The 11,640-nt window shown below is 65.5% G+C and overlaps 1 protein-coding gene across 3 annotated transcripts in view; it reads right to left on the reverse strand.

Annotated features, from left to right (window-relative positions):
- Positions 1-11,409, reverse strand: part of Slc9a3 (solute carrier family 9 member A3) — a 54,587-nt gene extending 43,178 nt beyond the window's left edge. For all 3 annotated transcript variants that reach the window (XM_070042108.1, XM_070042106.1, XM_070042107.1), the window contains exon 1: positions 10,784-11,409. In XM_070042108.1, the coding sequence (XP_069898209.1) occupies positions 10,784-10,973 (190 nt within the window). In that variant the 5' untranslated portion in view covers positions 10,974-11,409. The remainder of the gene's footprint in view (positions 1-10,783) is intronic.
- Positions 11,410-11,640: the final 231 nt, after the last annotated feature.

Genomic DNA, 11,640 nt, shown 5'->3' on the forward strand with positions numbered 1-11,640 from the left:
CAGGTCAGGCACACGCACGCACACAGAGCTAGTGTCACACACACACACACACACACACACACACACACACACACAGAGCTCACGCACACAGAGCTAGTGTCACACACACACACACACACACACACACACACAGAGCTAGTGTCGCACACACACACACACACACGCACGCACACAGAGCTAGTGTCGCACACACACACACACACACACACACACGCACACACACGCACACAGAGCTAGTGTGACAAGCCACACATTATCTGATTCCGTTTCAATGACATTCTGGAAAAAGCTCAGACCATTGAGCTAGAAAAAGTCAGAAGCATGCCTCCATCAGAAAGAATGACATCACCCCATTTGTTAGGAAATGGAAAGTCTTGGAAAAAATTACATTATGTGAAGTAAGCCAGGCCCAGAGAAACGTTGGTCCCATGGTTTCCCTTATTTGCAATAACTACTATATGTCTGAGTCAAGCAGAAAAGGTCAAAAGCTGTGTACATATGACCAGATAAGATGATGCTAAGTGAAATGAACCCCAAGATAGGGACACAACTTGTTTTTTCTTTCTTGCTATTGTTTTTAACGTATTTTTAATGTACTATGTGATTTTTTTTTGTTTCTCTTGTGTGTTCCTCCCCCATGGTATAACCCGTTTTCACTGTATCTGATGTCGGTGCCCTGCATCTTGTATATACATTTTTCTAATTTGAGGAGGAGAAGGGAACAAAATAACAAAATGCTGAACCAAGGATACAGATTGACCTATTATAACCATGACATGTACAAGACACTGTGTTGAAAATGAACTTTACAACTTGGGAGGGGGTGGAGATGGGGAGGGAAGGGATGGTAGGGGGAAAACAAAGGAGAGGTAACAATGCTCATCGGAAATGTACTCAATACCTTATTCATGTAACTGCAACTTTACAATAAAAAACATAAAAAGAGCCAATAAAGACAAGGAGAAAAAGCCAAGCAACAAGCCACTGTCACTCTAATAAATGAAAAATCCTCCCCCCTGGGTTCGATTCCTCAGCACCACATAAGCAGAAAAAGCCAGAAGTGGCGCTGTGGCTCAGGTGATAGAGTGCTCGCCTTGAGCTGAAGAGCTGAGGGACAGTGCCCAGGCCCAGAGTTCAGGACCCAATGCTCACGGTCACATGTCAGAGGCAGGGCCAGGGCAAGAATGGTGGGCTTCCAGTCTAAGGTCGGGAAACGTGTTCTGCTATCTGTGAGTGTGAGCAGTCTCGTGTCTGACGACCCAGCACGCGCTGTGATTCTGCCACGATGACAGAATTTCACCAGAATTGGAGCAAATGTATACCTTATGGCTATTTTTCTAGAAAGTGACAGAAAGAAAAGGTGCATGGGCTTGAGTTTCCCTGCTGTCTTCCTAAAGAGCACAAAGTCCATCTGCAAACTGAGCGCGGGGACCAAAGGGCCTAGAGCATGGACACCAGGGCCCAGAGGGGCCCAAAGAGAGTCTGTGTGTGGGGGGTGGGTGCACAGTGTGAGCGGGTGGTGTGTGGGGTGGGTGCACAGTGTGAGCGGGTGGTGTGGGGTGGGTGCACAGTGTGAGCGGGTGGTGTGGGGTGGGTGCACAGTGTGAGCGGGTGGCGTGGGGCGGGTGCACAGTGTGAGTGGGTGGTGTGGGGTGGGTGCACAGTGTGAGCGGGTGGCGTGAGGTGATGTGCACAGTGTGAGCGGGTGGTGTGGGGGACAGGTGCACAGTGTGAGTGGGTGGCGTGGGGTGGCATGCACAGTGTGAGCGGGTGGTGTGGGGTGGGTGCACAGTGTGAGCGGGTGGTGTGGGGGACAGGTGCACAGTGTGAGCGGGTGGCGTGGGGTGGCATGCACAGTGTGAGCGGGTGGTGTGGGGTGGGTGCACAGTGTGAGCGGGTGGTGTGGGGCGGGTGCACAGTGTGAGCGGGTGGTGTGGGGCGACATGCACAGCGTGAGTGGGTGGTGTGGGGTGGGTGCACAGTGTGAGTGGGTGGTGTGGGGTGGGTGCACAGTGTGAGCGGGTGGTGTGGGGTGGCATGCACAGTGTGAGCGGGTGGTGTGGGGTGGTGTGCACAGTGTGAGCGGGTGGTGTGTGGGGTGGGTGCACAGTGTGAGCGGGTGGTGTGTGGGGTGGGTGCACAGTGTGAGCGGGTGGTGTGGGGCGACGTGCACAGTGTGAGCGGGTGGTGTGGGGCGGGTTCACAGTGTGAGCGGGTGGTGTGGGGTGGCATGCACAGTGTGAGCAGGTGGTGTGGGGTGGGTGCACAGTGTGAGCGGGTGGTGTGTGGGGTGGGTGCACAGTGTGAGCGGGTGGTGTGGGGTGGGTGCACAGTGTGAGCGGGTGGTGTGGGGTGGCATGCACAGTGTGAGCAGGTGGTGTGGGGTGGGTGCACAGTGTGAGCGGGTGGTGTGGGGCGACGTGCACAGTGTGAGCGGGTGGCGTGGGGCGGGTGCACAGTGTGAGCGGGTGGTGGGGGGTGGGTGCACAGTGTGAGCGGGTGGTGTGGGGGCGGGTGCACAGTGTGAGCGGGTGGTGTGGGGTGGGTGCACAGTGTGAGCGGGTGGTGTGGGGCGGGTGCACAGTGTTAGTGGGTGGTGTGGGGTGGGTGCACAGTGTGAGCGGGTGGTGTGTGGGGTGGGTGCACAGTGTGAGCGGGTGGTGTGGGGCGACATGCACAGTGTTAGTGGGTGGTGTGGGGTGGGTGCACAGTGTGAGCGGGTGGTGTGGGGTGGGTGCACAGTGTGAGCGGGTGGTGTGGGGTGGCATGCACAGTGTGAGCGGGTGGCGTGGGGCAGGTGCACAGTGTGAGTGGGTGGTGTGTGGGGCGGTGTGCACAGTGTGAGCCATGGCTTGGGGTGGTGTGCACAGTGTGAGCCATGACGTGGGGCGGTGTGCACAGTGTGAGTGGTGGTAGAGGGACGCCACACTAAGGAAGTGACCTGCCCTGCCCTGCCTTACCCCTACCCTGCCCTGCCCTGCCCCTGCCCTGCTCTGCCCTGCCCTACCCCTACCCTGCCCTGCCCTGCCCCTACCCTACCCTGCCCTACCCCTACCCTACCCTGCCCTGCCCTACCCCTACCCTGCTCTGCCCTGCCCCTGCCCTGCCCTACCCTGCCCTGCCCCTGCCCCTACCCTGCCCTGCCCTACCCCTACCCTACCCTGCCCTGCCCTACCCCTACCCTGCCCTGCCCTACCCCTACCCTGCCCTTCCCCTGCCCCTGCCCTGCCCTGCCCTGCCCTCCATACCTGGACACACATTCTTCTTCATTGCTTGCCCTGTGCCCCTGGCCAGCCCAGCCCAGAGTGCACAGGCCAGCACGGCACCATGGCCACAGGATACTCAAGATGGAAAACCCCCCCCCCCAGTGTGGGGCCATCAGCCACTCTTGGTCCAGTCTTTTCTCACCAATACTAAATTCAATGGGAAGTGCCTGGAAGGGCTTCTCCCCAGAGGCCCGCCCCCCTGGCTGCCCAGCCCACACTAGATGGAAACCGAGTCCCTCCAAGGCCACAGGAGTGAGGTATGACCCTGGGAAGAGTGAGACCAAGAAGGTCAAGAGGGAGGACCCAGGGGACAGGGAGGGGGAGGGAGGACCCAGGGGACAGGGAGGGGGAGGGAGGACCCAGGGGACAGGGAGAGGGAGGGAGGACCCAGGGGACGGGGAGAGGGAGGGAGGACTCTGGGGACAGGGAGGGGGAGGGAGGACCCAGGGGACAGGGAGGGGGAGGGAGGACCCAGGGGACAGGGAGAGGGAGGGAGGACCCAGGGGACGGGGAGAGGGAGGGAGGACTCTGGGGACAGGGAGGGGGAGGGAGGACTCTGGGGACAGGGAGGGGGAGGGAGGACTCTGGGGACAGGAAGAGGGGGGAGGGAGGCCGCAGGGGACAAGGGCAGGGCTGAGCTGCCAAGCGCACCACCACAGCCCCTCCCCAGGGAGGCGAGGGTGCCCGCTCCGTCCTGGGGAGCCCAGGCCTTGGGTGGCAGGACACGGTTTATCTGCGTGGCACGCCCGGCAGGAGCGGCACGGGCAAGTCTAGGTGGAGAGACAGGCATTGGTCCCCAGGGAGAGGCTGGAGGAGGCCTGGCTGCCCCAGTGGGGTCCGCAGGCCCCGGCCCGGCCGGCCTCACACGGCCTCAGGGAATTCTGACTTAGGTCGGAGCCTCTGTTGGGGACGGGCCTGGGTAGAAAACTGCCGATTTCCCAGAGCAGATGAGAAGTGTTTCTAGCTCCTGACCCACATTTGAGCTCTGGACGGGGCAGCAGGCTCCAAACAGGGTCCAGGGTGCCCTCCCCGGCCTGGCTCTGGGGAGACCCATTCCCGTGGTGTGGTTGGGGGCTGCACCCTGGAGCCTGCTCTTCCTGCAATGGTGCCGGAGCCCGTGCGTCCCGCGCAGGCTGTGGAGGGGGTCAGGGCTTTGATGGGCTCCGCAGGACGGCTCCGGATTGTAGAGGGAGAGTCCCGGGAGCTCTTTGTCCCCAAGCTGTCTGCACCCTGACTAGGGCACTGCATCAGCCCTACGAAGCTCCTTGAAGTGTGCATGTGTGTATATGTGTGAAGTGATAGTAACATGACCTCAGCAATGTACTGGATTAACCCTAGGAAGTTCCCTTAAGCGTGTGTGTGTGCACATGTGTGCTGTCACCATTATATGACCTCTATAAAACTCCCTCAGGTGTGTGATGTGCATGTGTGTAAATGTGTGTGCATGTGTGTGCAGTGATGGGACATGACCACCAGCCTTACCCTGCCCCATCCCTCACCCACAGGCTCCTGGAGGTGAGGGGTTACAGCCACACACACACACACCCTCCCCTGCACACACGCACGTGGCACACACAGGGGCCCCATCCCCTGTAATGCACAGAGCAGATGTGTGCACTGAGACCACTCACCTCCACCAGGCTTAGAAAGGGGCCGGCGAGGGGTCAGTGACCCGCTCCTGGTCCACCTCTAGGGCTGGGGAGGGCCGGCGAGGGGTCGGTGACCCGCTCCTGGTCCACCTCTAGGGCTGGGGAGGGCCAGCGAGGGGTCCAGGGAGGCAAGGCAGCCATAGAAGAGAGCAATGACATGCATCAGGCAAACTCAGCTGGTGATTTCCCACATTTTCCATCTAGAAGTTTAAAAAGGTGGCGGGGGGGGGGGGGGGGGGACTTGCAAATTTCCCATTCGGCCTTTCAGGAAGCCCTCTCCCTGCGGGGAACTTAAAACCGGTTGGACTTTGGCAGCTCTGCAGGTGGTGAGTCCTGATTTGCCAGGAGATGAAAAGACCCCCCCCCACACACACACACAAGGGCCCTGACAAGGACCCGGCGGCCTGCAGAGCTGGGCTGGTGACCGGGACCGAGACCTGGACCGGGACGACCCCCACACCAGCCCTGCGGGGCAGAGGGCAGGTCTCCCTGACCAGGCCCCTCCCAGAGGCCGAGTGTTCTCTGCAGGAATGGCGGCGAGCTGATGGCTCACGGGGGCAAAGTCCTGTCAGCCTGCCCAGGATCTCCTTGGCCCAGGACCACCCATGCTGCAGCCCTCGTTCCTATTTCTCTGTTTCCACCAGCTCCTCTCCTGCTGGAGCTCCCTGTTCTCCCAATCACCAGCAGACCGCCATGCAGACGGCCTCCTCCCCACCCCCTCTGTCCGCTGCACCCTGCACACATCCGCAAGGCTGCCTCAGGGCCCTTGGGCTGGCTGCTCTGGGCTGGGGAGTCCGCCCCCAGCCCACAGGGCTGTGGAGTCCGCCCCCAGCCCACAGGGCTGTGGAGATTTGCTTTCCCTCATTCATCTCTACCCTCCACCCCACAGTGCAGCACCCACCCATCTCCCACACCAGAGCTGCTCCCACAGATACGCTTCTGTTTTGTCTGAAGCCACCTCAGTAGAACTCCGTAGACATGGTGAGCACTAGATGCTGGTGGAGTGAACAGTTCATGGGTGAGTCGTCCCAGAGCTGTGCTGATTGGACAGTTCAAGCCCCTAACCCTGAACCAGCACTGTGCTGAGGACGGGCTTCCTTCCAGGTCATTCTAGGTCCCAGGAGGAGCCAAGGTGGACTCTGAGCCAGCTCCCCCGAGGGGCGGGGTCTCCGAGGAGCGAGGTGTTGGGCAGGCCTGAGTGTCCTGCTTCATTCCAGAGGCAGATGGAAAGCGGAATGGAGCCTGGGCAGCAGATTGCCACTGCTCAGAGGCTGGTCTGCTCAGTGCAGCCCCGCCCCATGCTCTGAGGGGTGGGTGAGGTTCATGGGTGCACACTGGAGGGAAGTGGGGGGAATCTGGCTCGGGTTTGGGGCTCCTCCTGGGCCCAGTGTCTAGGGAGGCTGCAGGAGGCTTCCAGGCAGGAAGCCCGGGCTCAGCCACACACTCAGGCAGGCTGGCTGGCACGCCCTGCTCCGGGCCTGACCGTGTGGGCTTGCGTCCTCACGGGCACAGGCTCTGAGACGCAGTGGGAGGAGATGCCCCGGACGCCAGGTGGGGTGGATCTGAGCAGGGGGGGGGCCAGGTGGGGTGGATCTGAGCAGGGGGGGCCAGGTGGGGTGGATCTGAGCAGGGGGGGGCCAGGTGGGGTGGATCTGAGCGGGGGGGGGCCAGGTGGGGTGGATCTGAGCAGGGGGGGGCCAGGTGGGGTGGATCTGAGCAGGGGGGGGCCAGGTGGGGTGGATCTGAGCAGGGGGGGCCAGGTGGGGTGGATCTGAGCGGGGGGGGCCAGGTGGGGTGGATCTGAGCAGGGGGGGGCCAGGTGGGGTGGATCTGAGCGGGGGGGGGGGGGGGGGCAGAGCCAAGGATGCGGAGGATGCGGTGTGGCCTGGACTCCTGAATTCCACTGCTGGCGCCGCTGGCAGAAAGACGGAGTCTGCACTCCATTGGAGCTGAGAGGGCTTGGCTGGGCGGGACACCCCTCCTTTCTCTCCTGCTTGCCCTCGGATGGTGTCAGTCCTGGCACGGGCCCTGGGGGCCAACCTAGTGCCCGCCCTCTCCCTTCAACTGATTACAAGACCAAGAAAACCAAAGTGTCAGGAAGAAAAGAGGATGGCAGGCCTCCTCCAGGCAGGACCCCCGCTGCCCACCGGGCCGGAGAAACCGGCTCCGTGTCTGGGGGAAGCCAGGGCTGCCGCCCCCCGGCCCCGGCACCCTGGGGCCAAGTCCTCCAGACCTGGTGCGTGTAGGACCCCTGACCTTGGACGTTAGACAGGAGGCGGTCAGGCCCGGCCTTGCAGCCATGGTACCAAAATCCCGGGACAAGGCCCACTTCCTCCGGGCTGGGTGATGGGGGCTGTGTGCCGAGGTCACCGGTGGAAGGGTGAGACCTTTCCCTCAGGAAGTCTTGGCTCCTCATGCTATGTGGCTCTCTCCACAAGGCCGTTCTGGAACAAGGGACTCTCCCTTCAGTGCTCAGTCCTTGTCCAGGCCCCTCGAGCTTGCTGGGTCTGGGGTCCACGTGGACCTCCAGACTGGGAGGACTGGCCTCCTGGGGACTCTTGCTGTTTGCTCTGCCCTCCTGGTCACACTCTCTCCTGTCCTTCAAGAAGAACTCAAGAAACTCGAGCGAGGGGACACCTGGTGAGGGTCCCCGAGGCCCGGGCAGGACCGGCTCCTGGCAGGGACACGCCACACAGCATGAAAACCTTGGGCCGCTCTTAGGTCCTCCCTTGCTGGTGAGCGTGACCCCCACCCACACAGTCTGAGAGCCACAGAACTACCAGCCAGGCCCCCACGCATCACGGTCCCCGGACCCCAGAAAGGCAGCCTGGGAGGGGCTCAGCCAGGAGTGTCAGCCCCTCACGGTGCCTTGGAAGGGACAGGAGGCCACAAACATCCTCTGTGAGCTGTCCCCGACAGTGACGGTGGCCAACCGTGCCTCAGAAGTAGCTGGGAACAGAGCTTGGTGTCACCAGAGCTGTTGGAAGGCTGCCCTTGGAGCCCCCAGCCCACCTCTCCCCTGCCAACACGGCCCAAGCGGGCAACGCCCCAGAGCCACAGCCTGCAAGGCCCTGAGGAGGCTGAGGCAAGCCGAGGAGAGCAGGCTCCTCCACGGCCCCGGCCCTTCTGCGGGCGGTTCTGTGCTCCTGGCAGAGCCCCTCGGGACAGAGAGGAGCTCGGGAGGTGTCTGACAGAGGCTGTGCCGTTTAGTTACGCCCTGCCACACACACACCCACAAGGGATCACTAAGCAAGTACGTCTCCACGGTCTGTGCTCATCTTGGGTTGGGCTCAGGTCCCTTCATTCCAGCCCCTCATCTGGACCTCCCGTCCTGAGACCGACCCCCTCCGTCAGGCCTGCGGGCCCCTGAAGCCTCAGACCACCATGTCCCCAGCTACCCATCTCCTCACCGGCGAGAGTCGGCTGCCTCCCTGCGCATCTCTGGCGGGAGCTGGGGATTTCTGTCTCTTCCCTGTGGTCACCCCTCCCCTGGACCCTCTGTCTCATCCTGATCCCAGCTCTACCTTCAGCTAGCAGAGGTCCTTGTCCAAATCTCACAGCTCACCGTGGGGACCCTGCTCCCAGGGCAGGGCCCGACGGCCCCCGTCCTGTGAGGGCCTCCTCGACCCGGTGAAGCCCAGGGGAAGCTCCAACTGCTCTTGCCGCGCCGCTCGGTCCACCGGTCAGACCAGTGGTCTGCCTTCCTGCCTTCCCTGGGCCTGCCATTGGATGGGTCTGCTTCCTCCAGTGTCCCCAGCTTCTCTCCCAGCCTCGCTCAGCCTCCTCCAGTCCCCTCCTCCCAGCCGTCCCACCTCCGGCTCCAGGACGGTCCTTGCCATGGCTCCGAGGTGCAGGATGGTGGGTCCTCAGGTGGGTCCCACTGCCCAGGGCTCAGGAGAGGAGAACCCCTCACTTGCTTAGAGCAGGACACTTGCTGCGGCCTCCGCCCTACTGGTCCATCAGCCCTGGGGGGACGGCCGCCGTGGCCTCGGCTCCCTCCTCCACCGTCCCTGTCCTAGCTGTTAGAACTGTTCTGTCCTGTGTCCTGGGGTCTGTCTTCTCCATCCACAGCACGGTTGGCTGGGAAAAGTCTGGTTTCCTGACTGCCAGGCTGGGTGCATGAGAATCTCAACAAATGTTTGGGAAAATCAACATACCTCCACCCTTCTTTTGTTGAGGACAGTTTCTGTTTGTGTAACTTGAGAATGCAGCACTCCAATCGTGATTGAAACAGGGACGTGCCTGGCGGGGGCCATGGGGCGCCCTGAAGCCCAGGAGTGTGCACTGCTCTCTAAAAGGTGCAGGGCAGGGCTAGACCTCCTCTCCTTCCTCTCTGATCTGTTCCCCGGAGCCACTGGGGCTGGAGAAAGGCCCAGAGCAGAGCAGGGGGTCTGGTCCCCAGTGAGTCTGCCCCGGACCTTGGTGACATGCAAGGCTACCCCCTGCAGGGGCTGGTCCCCTGCGTGGGCTTTGGGGCATGCAGTCTGGTGTGTGAGGAGAGGCCATTCCGGGAAGCCCGGCCGCCAGGCACACCCGGGGAGCCCCTGGGCTGGGCACCTGGAGGTACTGGTGCGACCTGAAGGATTAGTGGGGGTGGAGAGCGGTGGAGAGGGCGACACGGAGGGAGGGAGCCGGGGACGGGCCGGAGCGCCGAGCTCGGGATGGAGGCCGGGGAGGTCGGGGAGGTCGGGTCAGCTGAGTCACCGCGGGAGGCCTGGGCGGGCGGGAGGAGGTGAGGGCTCCAGCCAGAGCCCGGCCACGGCGTGAGACGGAGGGGCCTTCCATCCCCGGGCCGCCCGGGGACAGCCATCCCGAGGTCGGGCCCCGCGGCGCACCCGGGTCCGCCCCGCCGCCAGTCCCCGCGGGAGTCGGCGGGACGCGGGTTCGCGGGCCACGGCCGCTCCGCGCCGGGCTCCGGGTGGGAGGCCCCGGCTGGATTGGACGTGACCCCTGCCGGCGCTTGCGCCCCGGGTGCGGGGCTCCCAGGACGACCCGGGCCGGAGGCCGGCAGCGCCGCCCACCTCCCAGGAGGCCGGGGGAGGCCGGGGAGGCCGGGGAGGCCGGGGAGGTCGGCGGAGGCCGGGGAGGCCGGGGAGGCCGGGGAGGCCGGGGAGGCCGGGGAGGTCGGCGGAGGCCGGGGAGGCCGGGGAGGCCGGGGAGGTCGGCGGAGGCCGGGGGAGGCCGGGGAGGTCGGGGGAGGCCGGGGGAGGCCGGGGGAGGCCGGGGGAGGCCGGGGGAGGTCGGCGGAGGCCGGGGAGGCCGGGGGAGGTCGGCGGAGGCCGGGGGAGGTCGGCGGAGGCCGGGGGAGGCCGGGGGAGGCCGGGGGAGGTCGGCGGAGGCCGGGGGAGGCCGGGGAGGCTAAAGGACCGGATGGCCGGGCTCGGCCCAGCGAGGCTAACGGCGCAGGGAAAGCCGCCTGGCGGGGGGCCGTGCGCCCGCCCCGCCCGCGCCCTCTCCTGCCTGGCGGCGGCGGCGCCGAGCTAACGGGTTCCGCGCGGGCCCCGGGAGGGCGGCGCGCCCGGCTCCGCGCCCGGCTCCGCGCAGGGCCGCCGCGGCCCCGCAGGCTCGGAGGAGCCGCACCCGGTGCTCTGCGTCTGGAACCCGCCGGCGGCAGGAACGACCCGAACCTCAGCCCGGGATCCTCCCGCGCCCCGCGCGTCGCTGCGACGGCCGCTGCCTGACTCGGACCCGCGCCCCGCGCGCGCGCCTGGAAGCCCGCTCGGCCGCGCCCCGCGCCCCGGCCCCGCGCCCCGCGCCCCGGCCCCGCGCCCCGCGCCCCGCGCCCCGCGCCCCGCGCCCCGGCCCCGCGCCCCGCGCCCCGCGCCCCGCGCCCCGGCCCCGCGCCCCGCGCCCCGCGCCCGCACTCACCGATCTTGGCCAGGCTGGCCACGAGGATCCAGAGCGCGATGATGTACGGGTCCTGGACGTGGCGCCACTCGAAGCTGATCACCTGGAAGCCGCTCCCGCCGCGCGCGCCCGGCTCCTCCTCCACGGCCGCGGCCCGCGGCAGCGCCCCGAGCGCCAGCGCCAGCGCCGGGAGCAGCGCGCGGCCCGGCATCGCGCCCGCCGCCCGTCCGTCCGCCCGCCCGTCCGTCCGCCTGTCCGCCCGTCCGCCTGTCCGTCCGCCTGTCCGTCCGCCTGTCCGTCCTCCTGTCCGCCCGTCCGCCTGTCCGTCCGCTTGTCCGCCCGTCCGCCCGCCCGTCCGTCCGCCTGTCCGACCGTCCGCCTGTCCGCCCGTCCACTGTCCGTCTGCCCGTCTGTCCGCCTGTCCGTCCGCTTGTCCCCTGTCCGTCTGCCCGTCTGTCTGTCCGCCTGTCCGTCCGCCTGTCCCCTGTCCGTCCGCCCGTCTGTCTGTCCGCCTGTCTGTCCGCCTGTCCCCTGTCCGTCCGCCCGTTTGTCCGCCTGTCTGTCCGCCTGTCCCCTGTCCGCCGTCCCCTGTCGGTCCGTCCGTCCCGTAGCCTCGGCTCCGCGAGCGCCTCCGCCCCGCGCGCCCCGTGCCGTCCGCAGTCCGCACCCGGCGCGCCCGGGCGGCCTTTAATCCCGGGCCGGGCGGGGCCTCGCCGCCCCCGCGGGCGCACGTGAGCGCAACCGGTCCACGCGCGCGGCGCGCCCGCCCCGCCCGGGGCTGCGAGCGGACGCGGCCCGGGACGGGACTGGGGGGCCGGACCCCGCCCCGGATCCCGCCCCGGACCCCGCCCCGGACCCCGCAGACCCCGCCCCGGACC

The sequence above is a fragment of the Dipodomys merriami genome, unplaced genomic scaffold (genome assembly GCF_024711535.1).
Source record: "Dipodomys merriami isolate MVZ:Mamm:240054 unplaced genomic scaffold, mDipMer1.0.p SCAF_32, whole genome shotgun sequence".
In the NCBI taxonomy this organism is placed as follows: Eukaryota; Metazoa; Chordata; class Mammalia; order Rodentia; family Heteromyidae; genus Dipodomys; species Dipodomys merriami.